Source organism: Dermacentor silvarum, chromosome 2 (assembly GCF_013339745.2).
Source record: "Dermacentor silvarum isolate Dsil-2018 chromosome 2, BIME_Dsil_1.4, whole genome shotgun sequence".
Classification (NCBI taxonomy): Eukaryota; Metazoa; Arthropoda; class Arachnida; order Ixodida; family Ixodidae; genus Dermacentor; species Dermacentor silvarum.
The window spans coordinates 187,200,517-187,222,974 of NC_051155.1; the positions used below are offsets into that span (position 1 = coordinate 187,200,517).

A 22,458-nucleotide genomic window follows, 5' to 3' on the forward strand; every position below is an offset into this window, starting at 1 on the left:
TGTCTTGCGCTAGCTGATTCCAACTTGCACCTGAAAATTTCCTAACTTCATCATCCCACCTAGTTTTCTGCCGTCCTCGACAGCACTTCCCTTCTCTTGGCATCAATTCTGTAACTCTAATGGTCCACCGGTTATCCATCCTACGCATTACATGGGCTGCCCAGCTCTATTTTTTCCCTTATAATGTCAATTAGAATATTGGCTATCGCCGTTTGCTCTCTCATCCACACCGCTCTCTTCCTGTCTCTTAACGTTAGGCCTAACATTTTTCGTTCCATCGCTCTATGTGCGATCCTTAACTTATTCTCGAGATTCTTTGTTAAGCTCCAAGTTTCTGCCCCATATGTTAACACCGGTAGAATGCAATGATTGTACACTTTTATTTTCAATGACAGTGGTAAGCTCTCAGTCAGGATTTGGCAGTGTCTGCCGTATGCGCTCCAACCCCATTTCATCCTTCTGTAATTTCCTTCTCATTATCAGGGTCCCCTGTGAGTAATTGACCTAGATAAACGTACTCCTTCAAGGACTCTAGAGGCAAACTGGTGATCTTGAATTCTCGTTTTCTTGCCAGGCCATTGAACAATATCTTTGTCTTCTGCATATTAATCTTCAACCCCACTCTTACGCTTTCTTGGTGAAGGCCCTCAATCATTTGTTGTAATTCGTTCCCATTGTTGCTGAATAGGACAATGTCATCTGCAAACCGAAGGTTGCTGAGATATTCGCCGTTGATCCTCACTCCTAAGCCTTCCCAGTCTAAGAGCTTGAATACTTCTTCTAAGCACGCAGTGAATAGCATCGGAGAGATTGTGTCTCCTTGCCTGAACCTTTTCTTGATTGGTAACTTTCTACTTTTCATGTGGAGAACCAAGGTAGCTGTGGAATCCTTGTAGATATTTGCCAAGATATTCACGTATTCCTCCTGTACTCCTTGATTACGCAGTCCCTCTATGACTGCTGGTATCTCTACTGAATCAAATACCTTTCCATAATCTATGAAAGCCATATAGAGAGGCTGATTATACTCCGCAGTTTTCTCGATTACCTGATTGATGACATGGACATGATCCATCATAGTTAATTAATAATAAGGTAATTCAGGCACTCCAACCCACGACCTTCGGTGGCCGTCGTACCCTCGACCTTCGAGGGGAGTAGAACCCACGACCTTCGGTCTTAATTATGGCGAGGTTAATTGGGGCACAGGTAATTACCGTAACTTCAATTAAGGCACTCGAGCGCGTGACCTTTGGTCGCAGAAAACAAGTAATAAGAAGTAACAACACATTCTAATGAAAATGTCAAGTAATTTGGTGAATGTCTCTTAAGCGCGCAGGCTTTCGCCTTCACCCTCTTTGACGTATACTAAAGTGACTGTCAATCTTTTCTGGGCACGAGCGCAAATGAAATGACTCGGGTAACCATCGACGCAGAATACATTGCCATGTATGCGTCAGCAAAACTTCCATTGCATCATGAAGAAATGAATTAGAATATTTTCGCATGTCATAAATGCATATCACGAGCCTCCCTTTGTTGCACGTTTTTTTTTTTTTTTTTTTTGCGTTTGCTGACATTTTCGGAGCACGTGTGCAAAGGTGCACCTAGTGAAGGATGTAAGTACTGCTCATCTCGGAAATAAATGTATTGCGGAAAGTTAGCGCTGAGTGTGTGTTTCTGTGTCTGTTCGTCCCGTCTTATACGGGCTACGCCAATGGCATTTTATGAAAAAGACAAAGCCACTTTTCAGCTCCCGTTTGAGGTCTGTCTGAGTGTCCGCGATCGCTAGGTGGCGGTACCGTTAGCACAGCGTGCATCCTTATTCTTGTAGGCCCTTCACCTAGCCCAAGTGCGTTACTGAAGTTATTAATTTTCTCAAAGTAAAATAGGTAAAAAATTTGTAAACTTTGACTTGCAATCTGCATACATGGTAGCATCGGATTGTAATGCGAATATACGAGAAAATATTTTCTGTTACGTGGAAACTCAAAGACAAAGCCATCCAACTGTCATTTCGTTTTTGAGCCCTTCGCTTGGCGCAAGTGCGATCAATTGAACTAATTGAATTTCTCAAAGCAAAAAGTATCAGAAAAATCGTAAAGTATGACTTACACACAACGTACAGACATGATAGCATCTTATTGTAATTCGAATACACGAGAAAACAATTCTGTTATGCGGAAATTTTTTTTTCATTTCATTTTATTTTCTTTTGTCAAAAAGGTACACAAACCCTTTCTTTAGCTGCTGTCCTTTCTTTTTTTCTTTTTTTTGGGGGGGGGGGAGGGGGGGAGGGGAGCACGCCGCAATAAATTCCAACCAACTAAAACTTAAAAAAAAGCTAGAACGGAGTAATACGTCACGCGGCCAATATTCGCAAACCTACTCTCCGCGAAGCCGCTCCTTTCGCTTTTTCTATCTCCTATTTCTTCCAAATATCGGCCCAACAAGTGATCCTGAGCTCGGCAGACTGATCCCAGTGTGCTTGGTTCCAGGTAGGTTTTAATCGGTGCACCCTCACTTTGACGCTTTTGCTGATGACTGCTCGGTGCACACTTTATCCCGATGAACTTGGGCAACTTCCGTCGCTTCTTTAAGGTATACCCTTGTCTTCGTTGAAAGGTGCCGGTGCGGCAGCCGCACGTTTGCGGTCGCAGCTGTTGTCTTTTCGGGAGAGCGCGCGCTGAGGTCGCTCAATGTGGCGAAGGGAGACGGAAAAACCTACCCGCGACATGATCACGTGATGGGCCAACTTTTCTGGCTCCAACTGTATCACGTCATGCTCTCGCTCGCTTTTCCTTCGACGGTGCCTGCGCGTCCCGAATGACGCTGTTTTGTTCAGAACCTTTCAGAACCAGTACCGAGCGCGGAACAGAGGCCCGTCAGCTGGACCATTCGGCTACAGTTTAGTCCGTCAACGCCTTTGACTGGCGTGCAATACAGGGAAGTAAACACTATTATTGACGACCACTGCTGCTGCACCCATGTCTCTAATAGCGGAATCTGCAACCTCAGAGCCACTGTTTGAATTGTGAAGTCACTGAGCAATGATGGAAGCCTGTCTGTCATCGAAAGCACGCCGCTGAAGATCCATATGTATCTGGTCTGATTAAAGGATAAGAAAGAGAGAGGGGGTCTAATGAAAGCTGAAGATGCCAGCCCTGCTATATTCAGTGCTTGTTTCTTCAGATGAGGTGTTCGAATTGACATGAAAAAGGCAAGAGAAGAAGCAAAAGCAAAAACAAATAATAATTTAATTTAGAAATTAGAAATAAGAAATAAGAAATCAAGCCCAGATGACCAAATTTCAAAGAATGTCCATATTTCCTGACTGGCGCAAATGTAACAGCAGAACATTTGTGACTCGATATGCATCGCAACTTCTGTCCCAGCGCTCAAGGATATCAGTGGTCTGTAAGGTTGTTAACTGCGTGGCGGGGTAGAGGCGGCAGTGACACTGCACGCGTTCAGAATCAGCAGGTATATTTTGCACTCGGGATACAGCGGTGAACTGAGTTGCACAATCATACACAAACACACGCACAAAAAAAAGAACAAAGACATATTGATGTTGGCTACGCGAATTCTCAACTGATGAATGACGCCTTCAAAGTGCTTAGAAACACTCTGAGAGGCGTAATATGAATTTTAAGGCTCTGGTGTGGACAAAGAACCAACTGAGATCAAGAGTAAGATGTGGTCTTTGATGACTATCCGACGCGAACTCCTTGCTGAGAGAGAGAGAGAGAGGCAGAAAAGTATCACCGGTGCGTATGTGAGCGCGTTTGGTGGTAATGTACCTAAATTTATGCAGCCTCGAACGGCGCGCTGCTCGAAATGACCACGTATATAGTGTTCTTGCATATACAAAGGCATAGCGGCGAAAGAGATAATACAAAGTAAACAAGGTAAGTTGGGGCCGACCGAAGAACAACTTTGTTGACAAGGCCTGTATCAGTGTAATGGAGTAATCAACGCGAAACACCCACTTTTATTGCGATAGCAATTATATGGACACTCAAAAGCAGATTTCTGCCGTCGCCGTCGCCGTCGCCGTCGCTGTCGCCGTCGCCGTCGCCGTCGCCGTGAGGTTCCGTATGACGTCATTTGGAGATGAAATCGTCGCCGCGCGCCGAACGCTGTATGTGCGAGTGAAAGGGCGCGAGGGGCGCGTCTTTCACGGGGAGTGAACGCGCGGCGGAGAACAAACGCGCGTTCTGCGCCGTGGTCGCTTAAGGGCTGCAGAAGTAGGCGTCTCTTTTCTCCTTTACAATCACCATATATGTAGAGCAAACGCGCCTTCTTCAGACGCGCGAGAGGCCGTGGGGGAGGGGGAGGGAAGGGAGGCGACGTTTAGCTGCGGCACCAAGTGCCTATTTATATCAGAGGCTCCAGCAACAGTCACCAACACCGCACGCATTTTGAGCTAACGCGGGCAAAACGCCGATGGCGTCGACAACAGTTCTGCGTGTTGTTGCTACCAAAGCCGCTCACCTTACTTCGTATGACATTGCTGTGTTGCTATCGCATTCATTGCTTCGCCCTTAGGGCGAAACTGTGACATTTTTTTTGTAATGGCTTATTACTATAGAGCGTGTGGGTTCAGCTTAGCCAGACAACTTACATTGTCACTTACAATGCATAAAAGGAAGAAGAAATCAATAAAAAAGAAACGCCTCGGGGAGCTGCACTGAAACCCGCAAAGGCACTGAGATAACGCTTAATTAGAACCGTCCTTTTTCCCCAAACAACATCACCGGCTGCCGATAAAAAGTGAAATATGATAAGAAAAACCAAGTACAAAAGCGGCTGCTTGCACATTACGATGGGATGCGAGAATCGGGGTCAATAAAGGCGTGAGTCTTATTCACGACACCCGAAAAAAAAAAACAAATCCAGCAAAGCAGTAACAGAAATTAATGGCGATGGCCATTTTTATAGAAAAAAAAAAGGCGGAGCGAGAGGGGGAAGAAAGAAATGATTAAAAAAGGGCGCCGTGATTTAACTGCACAGTGTCGACGCCAAACCCCTATGCAGCGTAGTGATATTTGCGTTTTTAACGTGTAGACAAATATTTAAAGAGTTCTGTCAATTTCTATACAAGATCAAATAAGTGTACACTCACATGCACCCCGCTTTGACAGACAATCGGCTCAACAAACCAACAGCTGCGATAAGATTAGAAAGACGCAAAGAGGCGCAAATTTAAATACGGAAAGTATCTTACTCGTCTCGAGTGGTTTCTTACTCTCATACTAGCTCCGATCTGACTCGTGCAAAACACGCTCAGCTGCCGTTTAGGTCGTTCTGCAGGAGTTACGAATTACGGATTTTAATTATTACGGATTTGGGTGCTCCCAAACCCCGCGCTATACCACCGAATTTACCCCGATGCATACTCCCCACTCTGCAAAGCCTGCGAGACCCGCGCTAACCTCGATCACATCATCTGGGCATGCCCGAAAGCCACACCAACCAACACCCACCGCACTAACACTACACGCATCATAACTACGGCTGAGCAGTGGGAGACTTTGCTGCTCAGCTTGGACCCAGAAGAGCAGCTCTGGGCCGTCCGGAAGGCCGAAGACGCCGCCAGGAAGCAAGGGCTGACCGCCGTCTGAGGAAGGGGAGGCCTGGGGTTTAGTCTCCCAATCCCCGCCGCCCCCAGACCCCATCATGGACACAATAAAGTTTTATCTCTCTCTCTCCACTGGACTATGTCAGGCTCTTTGTCGATGCTTTACCTTTACATTTATTTTTCGCGCAAACTGCTCGTTATCGCGTGGCACACTCAAATAAGTGTTCATTGGGCTAAAAGATAACTATGCACTTGCACACCTATTTACACGAAATTGGTTAAGCAGTACATAATTTCACCATATTGAATCATGGGAGTGGCTGGCCTTACGCGTTGTGGTAAGAAAGAGGTGTCACTTAAAGGCATATAAACGCCACATCGGAAGTGATTCGCAATAAACAAGAACATATTAGCCTCCACAACGAACATTTTGGAGCACCGAAACTGCGAGAAAGATTTTTTTCATATCAGTCAACGCATGCAGCCTGCAATTACCAGGTGTTTTGAGCAGTCGCCGCGCCCAGGCACACCTGACAATTACAGCTTGTATTCTTAGGTCACTAGATGCTTGGGATCCTTCGCAAATCTGTTCAACTAACGGCGGTCTGCCTTCAGCTGCACTTCGCTCCTCGATGAGACAGGACGGGTGTCGAGTGAGCTGCTGAACAACATTGTGCACTTTGATGAAAGCGCTTTAAATCGCAGATCAGGGACCTCAGAGAGGTGCATCGTAAAGCTTACGCATTTATTTCGCACTTAGCCACTAAATCGCTGCTGAATATTTATTATTATCATTTATTCCTCCTGGGTTGCCATGCGACACAATGTTTCCATGCGACACAATGCGAGGCCAGTTTTATGCATATACCGCAGCAGCGATCTACGAAATGTACTGTCCATGAGCCATCTCTCATAGTCACAAGGTCGTTCAGTTTTTAACTTTTCAACACTTTGACAGAGAACCGTGGCAGGGCATGTCGAAAGTAGCCGACGGGCTGAAGTTTTATTTTATAGCGAAATTGGTTTTGTGAAGTTTAGTTTGTTGCAGAGAAACGGCATAAGCAAATAAAAAAAGGCGAGCGTGGCATCATCTGGTGTCTAAACCAGCGGTTCATTCCTTTCTTATTTTTGTCAGAAGTTTCCAAACCAAAACAGTCCATTGCGCACCATACGCTCTGTTTCTATGCTGAGACGTCTTGTGAGATTTCAGGTGCAAAAATCGTCGAACGCCCTCGGAAATTTGACGGGTTAGCTGTGCTGCTGCGCATAACTTGAGTTTCAGTTTAGTCGATAGGAGCCCAAAATTAATGGCCAATTTAATGGCGATCAACCACAGCGACAGAGTAGCCATCAGGACAATTGAAACCGAAGCCGGGAGCCACAGATGCTTACGTGTTTGCGAACGCTATTTATAAAGCGTAACAAAAGGCGGCGCACGTTCAACTACGTTAGCGTGGCCCACATAAGCTGAAGAAGCCTGATGCCATCCTCCACTGCATTACTAACCGCAAACGGCTATGAACTATTACAATTTCGAAGAAAGAAAAGTAGACTAGAGTTTCTATCAAACTTAATTAATCATAGGCTACCCTTAGACACCGCAACATACGTATCCCCCTTGATAAGCAGACCCACTCGACGCCACTACTCTCATTCGCTAACACCAGATTTCGTAAGGACTGACACTTTTCGGTACTCTTTTTTTTTCCCACAAACAATAGCTGACTGGAATAAACTAACTGAAGCGTTCCCCCCGCGCCCGTGATCTGTATGCCATTTGTGTAATTAGCGGTGTTATTTCGTGTTAGAGTTTTATTATAACCAAGTTGATTAAATTTGCTTAATCGTCTACCTTATGATGACGCATACATTGTGAAAAGCTTGTTAGAAACTTGTTTCATCCTGTTCCTTTGTGATCATTCTTGTGTATCCTGCTCACCCTGCTTGGACGTCTTGTCCGCAGTATTTTTTAAATAAGAGAGAGAGAGAAATAAACTTTTATTTTCCGAAACGGTAATCCGAGTCAGGACCCGGTTCACCCTAGGTGGGAGGATTCCTTATTCCAGGAACCAGTCGGATGTTGCGGGTGTTGGTTTCCTGTAGCGCAATGACATCGGGCTGGTCCTGTTTGACGAATTCTTGTAGGTTTGCATAGCGGTGGCGGAAGGACCGACAGTTCCATTGCCAGATGCGCAGGGGTTTTTGCGGGCTCTTTGTTGTGGTTTTAGGTGTCGCCATCATTAGGCTCTTCAGTTTCACAGGGCGAGTCACGGTTGGGTGAGATCGAGTGGGATGCATTGTGACTGTTCGTGCGAGCCTTCTTTCTGCCCTGCTCGGTGGCGTTGAGAAGGCTGTCGAGGTAGGACTTGGTGACGTAATTATTCTTCGCGTGCGCTATGAAGTTGTTGACCTGGGCTGTTAGGCCGGTCACCTGGCTTGTGAGAGTGGTTACTTGATTTGCGAGGGACGCGACTTGCGTGGTAAGGGTTGCAATCTTCTCGACGATAGGCTTGGTGATGTTTTCGATCATGGTGAGGATGTTCTTTGTAAAGACATCCTCGAAAGCCAGGAGGTGCTTCTGAACTCTAGCTTCGATCGCGGCATGAACTGCCTCCGTGGTTAGCGCTGTAGATGGCTGCTTGCTTCCATGTTCGTAGTCTTTGCATCTTTGGAGTAGTCTTTCTATGAGGCTTTGTTGATTTTGCAGTTTGCTCTCGAGGGCTCTTACGGTTACCGTTTCTGCCGATTCGACGCTGGCGCTGCCAGAGCTGCCGACCGCTTCGGCGTAATTCACGCGTTTTCGGGAACGCGACCGCGACCGCGATCTTGATCGTGATCTTGACATGGATCTGCTACTTCTTGTGGTGCTACTGGTGGTGTTGCTTGAGTTGGAGGCGTGTCCATTGGCAGCGCTTAGTTCAGGGAAGTCATTGGGGTTGGAGCTCCATCGACTGTCTCGTTCATGGATCCTGTTTTGCCATTGCTGTCTGACTTGGTACGGTGGTGGGTTAGGCTCGAGCTTTTTTTTTGCAGTCTTTCCCGGCTGTTTCATGTCCTTCTCCGCAAATCTTGCACGTGGGTTGGCAGTCATGCTTTGAGGGTTGGTTTGTTTTGCCACATTTGTAACAGAAATTTGGGGTTGGTTTTGGGCAAACATCTTGGCGATGTCCGAGGTTGCCACAGGTTCGGCAATATTGAACTGACTTGCGGTAGGGCTTGCATCGGTAGTCACCGCTCTGATAAATGATGCTGTAGGGAACGTGTGGGCCCTCAAAATAGATGACCGCCGCTGTAGACTGTCCAAGCATGCGGGCGTTGAGGACTGTATAGCGCGCTGGCACTCGGATTCCATCCATTAGCTCCGCACTGCAGGTCCCAGGCGTGATGCCGTAGATAACGCCTTTGCTAACATCTTCGGGTAGACGCAAGTTGGCTTTCACGTTGTAAATGCTGCCTCCAAGCTGTATGTTGCTGATCTTGGCCAAGTTTTGAGCGTAGGTTTTGTTGGCTGTACTTGCAATAATGAGGTTTTCTTCTTTTTGCATTTGTACGCGGACGTTGTCGTGGAATTCCTTTTGCATTATACCGCTGGCTCTTCCGACTGCGTGACTGACTGCGACAAGTGACCATTTGGCGAGTTCAAGGCCAGCTTGTGGGCGGTAGACGATCTTGATGTCGTCCAAAGGTAGGGGCGGCATTCTAGGTTTGCGCGGCGGTGGCGGCGTGGCTGGCTGTTGTGTGGATTGGGTGACTGCGGGGGCTTTGATGCGCGTGGTTTCCTTGTTGCTTTTCCTTTCCCATGTCAGCCATTGGTCATTGAGGTCTATAGTTCTGCCACTGTTCTTGTCATAGGTCCAAGATCGCGTGACGTTGGCTAATTCCGATGAGTCTGTTTGCATTGCGCTCGTTTCTTCTTGTCGTTCGCTTGACGTCGCGTCCGTCGCGGGTGTTTCTTGGCTCATCTCAAGTATTGGCTATCAGCCGCAACGCCGGCGAGCGCCGAGCCCCGGCGTGCAGTGCACGTACGCCTATTGCAGTGTTGCGCGTGCAGCGGCGAGTGCTGTCGGCCTCCTCTCCCGCGCACCGTGTGGCTGTTGCACGTGCGTCGGCGGTTCTCCCCGGCAGGCCGGTGTGGTCTCGCGCGGCGTTAGGCTTAGCAAAACGGGAGGTGGTCGGTGAAGTTCAAGCTCAAAATCTTGACGAAAAACGCACTCACTTTTAAAGTAGGTGGTATTCGCCGATTCCTTGTAGCTTGCCGAATCTCTCGGTGCGAAATAAAAGGGAGTGAGCCGCCTATTCCGTAGAAATGAGCGCAAGACGCAGGAGCCCATGTGAGGCACGTCAGTACTCCACGGCCCCCTAGCGGAGAGTCCCTTTTTTAAATAAAAAATAAATAAATAACGCATTTGCGGTGAGGAGAACTCGATATCTTTAAAACGTAGCGCCTCAAAGTTTGCTTTCCGGCATCATTTTAAAACTGTCGTATAACTGATATTTTATAGTACTTCTGCACAATACATAACGGTAACTCACACTGTCCTCATCGTTATTCTAGACCTGCAGTGGTCGAAACAGCCGGTCCATCACTTATAATTACAGTTTCTTGTGTGGACAAGTCATTATCAAAGGTAACTTTTTTATTATTGTTTGCTGGCGACAGCTACCTCGCTAGATATTGTGGCTATGCGCGTTGAAAGGGCAATTGTTTGGAACTGCGATCGGGTACGTTGGCGGCATGTTTAAACTACTGAAAGCAGTGACCTGCATGTAGCTAATTCTATATTCTGCATCGCACTATCTTTTGTTTTAATCTCTTTATGGCCACCATGCGTAGGTTTTCATTATTCAGGCTTCCGAAGCAACTGGATCGTAAATTAGGCCGATAAAAACAGTAGCGCTGCATTCGCGATGTGGTGCTAAGCATATGGACTGTTTTCTAGCCTAAACTCTAATTCGCGGCGTTCATGAAGAGATACGTGCGCGAAAAGCAGCCTTTCAGCGTCTGTTTAGAGCTCGTTCTTGCCATAGGTAGTTTATGTCCAGAATGTTCACGACGCTGCTGAAAAATCTCTGCGAAAACAAAACTCTAAATTTAGAAGAAAAAAAGGATGCGATAGAAGGGACAATACAACCATTCAAACTGACGATCGATAAAATACCGGTAGAGACAAGGAAGTTCTAGGCACAGCGGAAAAAAGCACCACCACAAACAGTAAAGATTTAAGTGCATGGCTTGAAAGGTTCCAGAAAAATACTTGTCCACACCGGATGTCCTTCGGAGCATGGTCGGAGTCCAAGGACACTATATTTGTCCTGCGCGTTAACAGACTGAAAGCGCAAAATTTTCGCTTCAGCTCTCACTAGAGTGTCCAACGTTGCACGACAGACTCCAAAGACAATCGTGAATTTGTGTTCATATTGTCGAACTGCTTAAGCAGTATTCAGTGGCTCGCGATGCACTCTGCATAACAGGAAAGATGAAAGTAATGGCCTCTGTAACTATTTGGTATGCATTGTCACCAGATATTAAAAAATGCTTCTCACTTGGTACCTGTGATGCTTCAGGGCTCTTTCAGGTTGGCCTTTACGCACCTATGTTAAGACACAGGTCAGGCCATCACAAGAAAGGGATCTGAAATCGATTTAAAATCAACTGATAAGCAAACATACACAAATACTTTTGTGTAGTAGATGAGGTTGACCAGCGTAAAACAGAAAATAAACGAGACGGCGCAGTTTACCATATTCTTCCTACCCAGCAAACGTGGTAGCTGCTTGTTCTCGTGTTTCCTGTACGTATGCAGATGTATATGTTTGGTGCTTTTTTTTTTCTTCTTGCTCGCATAAAAGAAAAGCGCTGCTGCAGAACTCGTCAGTCCTACACCGAGTCTAGTGCAGAACCTGTGCACGAGTACATCCTAGTACCACCGATAAGCAATCGTTATCCCATTGCCTCCCGACCATATTCTACCTCAGCGTTCCTTCCGAAGTCGTGCGCTGTCATTAGACACAACTCCTCCCTGTTTTATCGATCACGATCGACGCAAGCCATTAAAATTATACGAGTAAGCTAAATTCTGGCTGCGAATTCGCCTTCTTCCGGCAAGCACAGAGTACAGGACGACCGGGGCACGCAAGTCCATCGATTACTAGTATTATAGCCTACAATGGGAAAAGCGTGGTTGCATCAGATTTTTCACCGTGTCTTCGAATCCAGTCGTCGTCGTTTCTCTGCGCTTCTGCACTGCTGCAGAATGCTTGCGCCTGTGCACGGCACGTTCTACTCGTCTATGGCAACGCGCCGAGGACGCGAAACCCGGGCTCACCTTGGCGTGCCGCGAAGTCGTAAACTCAAGCTAAGCCGCGCCGTCGGCCCCGGCACTTCAGGGCGACGGCTAAACGAGCAATAAGAGCGCACAAAAACACAACCTTAGACCGGTTAGAGAGAAACAGAGCAAAGTATCATAAGGTGGGGTAATATTAGAAAGAGGGATAATCGAAGACACTATGCGCAATGGTAACGATGCGCGGGTGTTGCGCTGCTGAACTCGAGGCCGCGGCTTGGATCCCGGTCGCGGCGGCTGCAAGGCTAGAGCTCTCGTGTACCATGCATTGGGTTCACGTTAGAGAACCTCAGGTGGTCAAAACTAATCCGGAGCGCTCCAATACTGCGTTCCTCATAATCATATCGTGGGTTTCATGCGTAAATTCTCAGTTTTTTTTTTTTTTTTTTTTTTTTTTTTTTTTTTTTTTTACGATGCACGGTGGCCTCACCAAAGCTGCCCTTCGGGAGCCACGCGAGACTGCTTCGAGAAATTACCACCGGGGAACGCCAGGCTGGCACCTGTGACTCGAGTACAGGAGGCAGAAGGGGGAAGTGTTCCTAACAGTATAAATTGGAATACAGATGTTCCAAACAATATAGCGCTTTTTCTTGCATTCAACGTCGTCCCATGTGCTCCAAATTTTTATCCTTGAAAGGCTCGAGTGCCGGATACCGGGCCGAGAGAATTACTCGCGACAGTTTGCAAAAGAGGGTCGGAAGCTCAGCAACTTGTCGCCTCAATAAGCGAAGTACTGAAGGAGAACGCAAAGCGCGAGACATAGCGTTGGCGGCATACTGTATTCGATTCCTGCAAGAATGTGTACACAATAAAGGTATGAGAGGGGCGGGTAGAGTTCCGTCGCTCTTGAGCCTTTTACTGTAATCACAGGGAGCAATGCAGGATGTATTTTGACGCAGGAACAACTCCCCTCGCAACGCACATGGAGGTGGGATAGGATAAGGGGTTAGGAAAGAGTTATCACTATTATCACTGGCCTTGTCCGACATTATTCTGCACTGTGTAGGAATTGAATATAAATGGATTCTTTGTTGGCTATACCTATTTCATGCAGTGTGTGGTTATTTCAATTATAGGGGAAAATGAAGTGTTCAAGGGTGATAGGCCTGTATGGACCTATCTTGCGTTCGCAATTTGCAAATCTCTAACAAATTGTGCTCAAAATTTTTGGATGTATGTCTCTTCCCAATTCTGAGTTTCCATTGATTCTGAGTTTCCACGCTTCCATTGATTGGTGCGACAATGCGACTCACAACTGTTAGATATTTCAACCTGGAGGTGGCAAGTTAGGCCTGTGTCGGATCGCATTTTCTGCGTATAACAATAAGTAGCAAAATTTTTGAAGACGGGGAGTGTAGCCTTTCAGAGCTATCGTAGAACAATCGTCAATTATGAGTGCTATGCTTAATAAAAAAGCTTTAGTAGCGCTATAAGCATGTGCAATTATTATTTAATGAGTTCAAATTATCATGTTAGCGTCAAACACCAGCTTTCGATTCTTATAATCTCTTTTGATACAGGCGGCGAACTAAAATGAGAATGAAAGACAGGAAGTAGAAAGAGAGCGAGAGACATCGTTTTACCTGAAACTGCTGAGGTTACGTGTAGTAGTAGACTTAAAATGCTACCACAGGTAGAAATTGATTATAGATGTCCAGAATTCACGGAACGTTGAAAGACACGTGCGTATTGAAAATTTATTGAAGCGACTCATTAGGTCCGGTTTCTTACCCCATTCATACACATTATCGTCATCAACATCAGTCTATATTTATTTCCACTGCAGGATGAAGGCCACTCCCTGCGATCTCCAATTACCCCTGTCTAGCGCTAGCTGATTACACTTGCACCTGCAAATTTCCTAACTTTATCACAAGTGCTCACTAAATGAAGGCTCCTAGCCTATCGGCAAGTAAAATTTGTCTACTTCGTCACTGTTTTTGTCACGGAATTCCAGTGGCCCCGGTCACCAACCCCCACCTCTATACTCCCTATATTATCTGCACAAAAGTATAACATCCACCGTTTTCCTTGTCTCAGGAGCGGCGAGTTAGCAGTGCCGGCTTTGGCGAAAACGCGTGCGCTTGTGCGGTGGCGTCCCCTGGCGGCCGAAGTCGAGCGTTCTAGCGGGCGAGAGAGAAGCAGAGGGAAGCGAGGGCGAGGGCGAAGCCGGTCGAAGGCGCGCTTTGCAGGGCAGGGCTTCGCTTCCACTTGTTGACGGGTGGCCGCCGGTGCGAGATGTGGCCCTTCCTGGAGCTCGCCGCTTCGACCTCGCCGCCGGCTCCTTCGACGACGCTCATCGGCACCGGAGCGACGCCGCAGCCTCAGCTGCTCCAAACTTCCTCGCCGCTCCAAATTGCGCTCCGTTCATACTGAGGAGAGAAGAAAGATAAACACAGCGCTGCGCCACCCCCTCCCTCCCTTGCTAGTTTTCCCGCCGCTGTGGACGTCCGTGTGTGCGTGTTTGTGTGGATCTCACTTTTGAGAGTTTCGCTTTCGGATTCTCGCCCTCGTCGCGAGAAACAGTGCGCCCGGGGTCTACGCTCTCTCAACTGTGTGTGCAACTCCCGGAGCGGACGTTTCTTTTTCCTTTTATTTTTTTTTTATTATCGTGCTCCCGGCCAACACACTGGATACCGTTACAATGAGTGATACGAGAAACCGCTGGCGCTCCTGGATTCTGGGCTGCGCGCTTTGTGTCCTGCTGCGCGGACCTCGGCCCGGGATAGCCTACGAAGGTGAGCGCAGCCCTTCTTCTGCTGTCTAGCTGCCGCGTCTTTCATAAGCGACCGCTTTCGTAAGCGTCTTTTGAGAAACGAGACGTCTCGAAGTTTGTTTCTTTAGGCGCGCTTAAAGTGCTCACTCAGGAAGTGACGCAGAGAAGCCATCTGCAGTAAAGTTTGCGCTGTCAAGGATCGTATCCAGTTGTACTCTTTCCCTTTCTTTCTAACTAGAGACGTGGGGACTGCCGGGGAAAAATAAGTACGTCAGCACGGCCTTTATCTCAAATAACTCATTCTTTTTTTTTAGCAACGTCTGAGAAAATATAAACGTGAGGAGCGTTGATCGAACTCAGTCTGCCATGGAAAATTAAACAGACTAGACAAACTTTTTCAGTAAAACTTGGCTAGTGTCACTACTAGCATTTTGAACTAGTCAATCGAGAGCGCTCTAGCAATTCTTAGAATGTTGCGAAAGTCAGTTTTAAGGCTTTTTTTACGTGAATAAGTGGGGTGCAGTACCAATGAACTGGCGTTGCTACCACCGCTAAAGCGGTGTTGCTACGGGTCATAAAAAATTGTAGTACAAGTCAGTAAAAATCTGTGGATTCTTTAAGCCTTATAAGACATCTATAAAAAAAATTTCTGCCGGCACGGATCCGGCGGTGCCTATTGATAGTTCTACATTGGGCCATCAGCAAAGCAGTAACACACTACAATGACATCCTAATTTTTCGGCGCGGAGCGTGGTTTGAAAAACACAAACGGCGCACAGCGAATGTGGAATACCATTACTACTAAAAAAATCGCTTTGTCCCAACTTTCAGACTAGTTTTGTAAGGGCCTCAATTAACATCTCGTACCTGAAGCCTGAAGTGTTTAGTGTTTATCGGACTATGTTTAAGCCAAAAACTAAAAAGTGTCCGATATCACTGGTTGTTCATGCACAGTAATAGTTGATCCCCGTTTAGGAGTTATATATTTAAAAAGTAGCAGATTTCGAAGAAAGTAGTAGAAAAGGTTGAAAGTCCCGAAAAAAAATAATTGTAGATCTTGTTCTCGTTTTCTGTAAGACGTCGAAAATAAGTTAAATCCGAATCTAATCATCACTGAACCACTAAGAAAATGAAAAAAAAATCTGAAGACCTACTTATAAATCAGTAGTTGTGGCTAGGCTGAAAAGCAGGCTGGTTATTGCTCGCACTAAAGCTTAGTTGATGTCTCACGTGAGACACGGGGCTCATCGACACTTGATGAAACACCCCTGATGTCAACTCAAAGGAGGATCAGGCGGAACAATTGCCAGCAATATATGCCAGGTTAACCCCGCCTGCTTGAACATCATCACCAAAACCGACACCACCACCACGTGTCTTTTGTTGCGCTACAAATTGAATATTTTATAAGAAATGGCTGTGCCAGAAACCTGAAGTTGTTTAATAAGGCTGCCTACAATTTTGAGTGACTGCTTGACACTTAATAGTTATTTCCAGCATTACCCTCGCAGCAAATTCAGTAGTTATTAGGGCAAAGGTCACCGAGCCAAATATTCCTTACAGTTTTCTTTATTTTTTGATAAAACTTTCTACTCAGCAATTCTTCACACTTGTCATTTATAATGACATGTAATTCTGTCTACTACACTTCGATATATGCAGCAGCTTAGTAGATCCGCAGTTTATATTAACAGATACGGAATATTCGAACAACGCAAGAAAAGTTTGGGAGAGAGTTTCGTACGAGTGTTGTGGATTTCGTTTGATTAAACAAGTCTAAATTCCATCCAACTGTACGTTGATGAAAAGGGTTTACCATTGACAGATGGCGTTCCTTTTATTATTGGCCTTAGTATTTAGTATTGTCAAGTACCGCTCTTGTGTACATATATACTGATTCGTGAATGTGAGCCTATCATTCTTTAGATTTAAGAAGCAAGAACTGCTCAGAACTATGCGGCAAATGACGGAGGCGAAGGTATTGAAGTTCTGTTGTGTTTTAACAGGTTATTTTAATCCATTTACCTCAGTTCATCTATTTGATGTTTTTTTTTTAACTGTTTCCGTTAGCAATGATTTCATACATCGAGTTTCACATGGGATTATTTATTCTAAAGTAGCGCAGCAGGTGAGATGACGGGCGCATGCATGCCAGATATGAAATTGTTGCTTTAGAATTCTCTGTGAAGATAGAAAAGTGTTTTTTTTTCTTTCTTATTTTTCTGCGCACTTTCTGGAGCAGGAGTCAACAGAAGTAATATTCATTTCGTTAACCCTATTTCAAGCTCTTCAAACTTGAAGCTGATGTTGAATACGCATAGAAATTGCACGCAATGAAGTGAACCCTTCTTTTCATGAATATCTCATTGGCGTCTTTTGGCGTTGGTTAACACTCAGTCATGCCAAGACATCGTTGCAATCACTTGGATGTGGTGGCACTGGCAAAATCATGGGAGCAAAGTTTAGTGTTAAACGTGTTCTCAAAGAAGCACTTCGCAGGCGATAAACACAGATACGTTGTTCCTTACATTTGTAGCGTCCCCATATCTCAGTCTCTATCATCTCCCACTGACATCGACGAACAGTGAGGCGAAGCTCAGACGCAAGCAGGGTTTTTCACAAGGCATTTTGTTCAATTTGTTAAGGGTTTGGTAAGACACCCTTCAGAGTTTTGATTAAAATATATTTGTCGTATCTTTGCCGTTTGTTCTTGTGTTTTAAAGTATGGTATCGCAAATTAACCTGCAACAAAAAACTTCTGAACCTGACATAACCTTAACGGGACAACAGTGACTCCGGCCCTTTAAATTGTGCGATAGTATGTTTGCTAGCTTATGCTAAATGAACACGTTATGCTAAGTGAACACGAGAGCGGCGTTCATTTCCCCATAACTCAGATGAGGGTCAATTTCCGCATAAGTCCGACATAGACTCTTCATTAATCGTCATTGTTTTAAGCATTTGCAGAGTTCATGGCCAACTTTAAACATTGTGTTGTATTGTAAACCGACTCCTATGGAGCGAGTGAAATATAAAGCGTCTCCGCTACTCGATTTCGACCTCTTGTACAGCGAAAAAAGATCAATGATACATTGATACATAAATTAAATAAATGGGACTAGGGTGTTAGCGAAGGTAATCGTAACAAAGATGACAATCTATCCACGCACAGTTCGGTCACCAAGTGGACACATGCGAGTACTAAATCTCCACAAATGGATGTAGCGCTTTAGTATATTGCCTTGCTATTAAGGCCCGACCGTCTACGCTTATATCGAATACTACTGCATGCGCTAGGCTAGGCTAATCAAAGTTGCAAAGTATGCCACAAACGTGTTCGCTTACATTCGAATTGTTTACGCGTACACCACTCTATATGAACTTGTAAACCGTTATACGTAGTCAACGGCGGCAGCCTCTACGAGATGGCGCATTCACACATAACCAGCGCGATGGGAGTTTTATATGCGGCACGAGAAGAAGCGGAAATAGACGATGAACAGAGACCGACCAACGGGTGTAGCTGACAGAGCCGTCCCACTCTCCGCCTCTCACGCTCGTCTTAATACACCCTGTATACATATCTATCGCGGCCAATTGGCCAAACGACCTCCAGGCAGTGCCACAGAAAAAAAAAAGAAAAACCGCACAGGAAACCGCCGCGCTATACCATATACACCGCGCCGTGTCGATCGGAGGCCTCAAACAAAAGGGGGCTTCCTCGAACGCTCGCCATTCGTGTTCGGGAAACGGGCTCCTTCCAGTGCCGAAGCCGCCGTCACTGCCACCAGTCACGTCAGGGGCAACCCATTACAAGGCGCGGACGTGCGTGGCGCATTTCCCACACGAGCCGAGTGTACGCTTCGCTGGGTTTCCTGAGGGGGTCCCACTGTAATGCTTGTCTCCCTATCTTTTATTTTATTCTTATACGTATCTCGCGCGTATTTCCTTTGTTTTCCTTCTTATTTTCTTTGACTTGCTTCGCCATTTGTTCTTTCGTATGCGCCGCGCCGCTATAGCGTCAAGGGCGACGGTTTTACTACGCGCTGCAACCGGTGATGCTCGTGGACAACGCACGACCGCTCAGATTACTCGATGCGACTTCAGCGTGCACCTATACACTGCTCGTATAAACGGGCGCGTCAGATAAGAGGATCGTAGAAATAGTTTTGTTGGCACGCCTGCGAGTCAAGCGCAGCGTGAAAGGCCATACATAAGCAGGTGGCGGTTGAAGGAATAATTGCAGTTTGCGAGTGTCTTATCTGGCGGCGGGGTTTACCCGGAGAATTAAAATGTGCAGCGTGGCAGTGCCACGTAACAGCCACATTAGGTAACTTAACGGGTGGAGCTGCGACGCATGACAAGCTTAATGGTTCTAACGGCGCAAGAGTGCGCATCATCATTATTCTTTTTTTCAGGAGGGGAGACTCGAAGGCAGTCCCCCTAAGTTCAAAGTTCTATGCGTCTGGGATCTCATGAACAATTTGTGTCAGAGATAAGACAGTTGTACCAAAGAACAACACAACAGGGACACGATATACTTTATTAGAGGCTGCTGGCGCACTGTGGTGTCAGCGGAAATGATCACGCCGACGAATCCGCCTATTACTGCGCACGACTGCGACATACGGGTTTAAATTCCGCTCGCAAGAACAGATGTAGCAGAGACCCTTCGCACGGGATTGTACATCGGCCTTGCGAAACTGAAGGAGTTGCACGAACGAACAGTCGCCTATATTCACAAGCCTCTGACCAATGTTCGATCTTCTACCTGGGCTATACCAAGATGTAAAGAAACTGTGTTGTACAAAGCTGTGGCTTGGTGTCGCGTTTACCAAGTCATACTCCTTAATAACTGGATTGGCCGACAGCTCTACCCGTGATACCTGCGGTGGCGCTGACACAGTAGCCCATCTGTGCGATTGTCACGCCGCTGCATATTTTTGTGCCCACGTTTTAGTGCGGAGAGGCACGTGCTGTGTACCGCGTTAGAGACACTGGACAGCCGGCCCCTGTCTGCATTGCCGAATCTTCCAATAACGATGTTGAGCGTTACAATATATTCAGGATAGCCTTCGAGACGGGACGACTCCTAGTGGTCATCTATGCCAATGTGCTGCAAGTGTCGATACATCATTTTCCCGCCAGCATTCGCCTTCCGCATGTGAAGCACATCTTTTGAATGAAAAACAGCTTTGCAGCGCAGCCGACTTATAATCTTTTGGTAAATCATCCATTTCTTAGGATGCCAACGCAAGAAGCATAATTTTAGAGTAACAGCCAGAACTCGTGGTCACAAAGATCATTACAAGTTTCCTTCAAACAAGCCTCTCTATGTGCTTTATATGACCCGAGTTTGCTTGACTTGATGTGCGTACCTGTGAACTTATTTCGTGTTTTCCTCTGTGCCCTGATGTTTGTTTAGTGATGCGACTTTTCTTTAGGAACTGAGTGTATTTGACTTATTTATGTGGCTTGACTTTAGGATTAACTGTCTGTTTGACTGACTTTAGGTTCGAATGATTTGACTTTAGGTTCGAATGTATTTTTAGGTGATTTCTTCCTACCTGCGGCCTTAATAATTTGTTATTTAATTTGTTACCGAGTAGCAGGGGCGAATTAAAGGCGCAGACACCTTCCAAATATCGTATACTTGCATAAAAATACCACGTATACCTCCTGTGGCCCTTCTAAGACGCAGCCCCTGCTCACGAAAACGTTTTCATGGCTCATCGGGGCTGTTGCCTTGCGGGCAGCTCCCGTGGAATTCCAGATGCAGAGAGAGTGTGGCGAAACGGAGAGCGTTGGGAATGTGAGGCGCGAATTCAGGGCGAGAAGCTCGCTGAAGACGCAATGAATGACGCCCGAAAAGAGCGCCGCTCCTTCGGTGTGGTTGTCAGGGAGCAATGCCACGCGCAGCTGTGTTTGGAATTCCGCCGGCTCAGATGTTTGCGGATGGCCGCAGAGCAGTCTTCGCTCTCCTGCAGTTGTGGCAGACGTGAAGAAGAGTGCAGGACGGAAAGGTGGCGGGGTGTGGGAGAGGGCTCTCTCCAGACAGGGTTTTCATACGTCTCATTTCCTTTGTACGAAGCTCTTGTGGCTCCCTCATTGCCAGCCACACCGGAACTCGAACTAAAAGGTTCGCGGCGCGACTACAGACCTTGCAAGACCGACGGGAATTCCGAGTCGCATTAAGGGTAGTCTTAAGGCAGACACCTTTCTGCCACCCCTGATTTTGCGCGTTGATAGCACTGCAGTATCCCGCAACCTAAGTTATGACGTATAATTGTGGAACTGCGCAGTTGGGGTGGGAAGGGAGGGGGCAGGGGTGTAAGTAGGGAGTGAGGTAAGGGGAGGGGGCCGAAGGTAATTTGCCATTTGGAATGCGCTTCGTTGGTGATTCTACGCTCGCTTTCTCAATACCCCTACTGTAAATTTTTTTCTCCCTCTCCTTCACTACCCCTCCTCCTCGCCAAGTGTACGGTAGCAAAACGGAAAGTCTAGTCAACTTCCCTGCCTTCCTCCTTTCCTTCTCTCTCTATTCTCCTGCCACTCTCGAAAATATGAGGTAGAGTAGGGATTCAATCGCAGCATATGCGCAGATTTCACCGTGTTTTGAACCTGCTATTTAGTTTCTTACGTTAGCAGGTATGTAAGTGGTGGAGAGCGTTAGGCTTTGTTTAATGCGACGCCAAAAGGGCTGAAAAGAAATGCTGACTCACGCGAGACGCTACGAGCTATAGCTTCGTAATTTCTCCGCTAATGCAGCATTGACTTTAACACAATTTTTCTCCTATTATAGTAGCTCTTTTAAGGAATCCGAGTCTCTTGGGATACCTGCGGATAACCTTGTCTTGCATAATCTTGCATTACTGTAAACGACCCTGCGCTGTCGATCCTCCGGAATAGTGATGTGCCATGCGGTTTGGTATACGCTTAGTAGTGATAACTCGTCAATACCGTAATTATACACTGACAGATATTAGGAAACTGCACGGTCAATCCTGCAGTGTAAATCCGCATTAAAAGTTACTAAAACTAAGTAGTATCTCAAATATCAACTTCTTTTACTAAGACAGGCCTAAACGGTAACATATGAAACTACCTTGTTCACCTGCTTGCGTATATTGAGATGTAACATCGCTGTTACTCTGTCAGAACTAATGGGTATCTGCTGCTGCGATACAAATGGTATATAAACATTAACTGTATTTACATATGAATCTCCCCATCTGCCCATACACCTCACCACACAATTTTCGTCTCGACGTCACTTTCGTCCACGCAGCATCGTCACGTCTACGTCTCATCATCCGCACCCCCACGATTTGCAGCGCACATTTCGGCATAACTTGTGAACGGCGTAATGCGTAAACATAAAATTTGCATGAATTTAAAGTTGTGAGCCGTGCGGTGCATAAACTTAAGCGTTGTCTGAGATTACATGTTGCGTTGGAATAAAGCAAGAACGATTGCGCGCAATGTATTTGGTTTTATACACTTATTCATGAAAGCTTTGCTTCAGACAGATTCCTCCATGTGCGCTGAATCTGCGTAAATATATAACACATTTTTTATCCAAGAGGCATACATACAAATGCTTACATCATTTGTTTACTTGACTTTTTATTGTTCCGTACATGCAATTACATACGAGTGAAGGAGGTTACTGGGGTGTGGAATATACCGAATCAACGGATACCGAAACAACAGGAAAGTCGAGCAGTGTTAACTAAAGTCATTTGGCTTGCATACACCAACGCGCGTCATATAGCGTCCTTGCGAAGCAAAGAGTGGAAAGCATAAACCACATC

At 46.2% G+C, this 22,458-nt stretch overlaps 1 protein-coding gene across 1 annotated transcript in view; it reads left to right on the top strand.

The window, feature by feature from the left end:
• Positions 1–14,168: 14,168 nt before the first annotated feature.
• The window catches only part of LOC119442295 (hemicentin-2-like), a 234,635-nt gene continuing 226,345 nt past the window's right edge, over positions 14,169–22,458 (top strand). Inside the window, exon 1 of the mRNA XM_037707116.2 lies at positions 14,169–14,666. Coding sequence (XP_037563044.1) covers positions 14,573–14,666 — 94 coding nt within the window. The 5' untranslated portion in view covers positions 14,169–14,572. The remainder of the gene's footprint in view (positions 14,667–22,458) is intronic.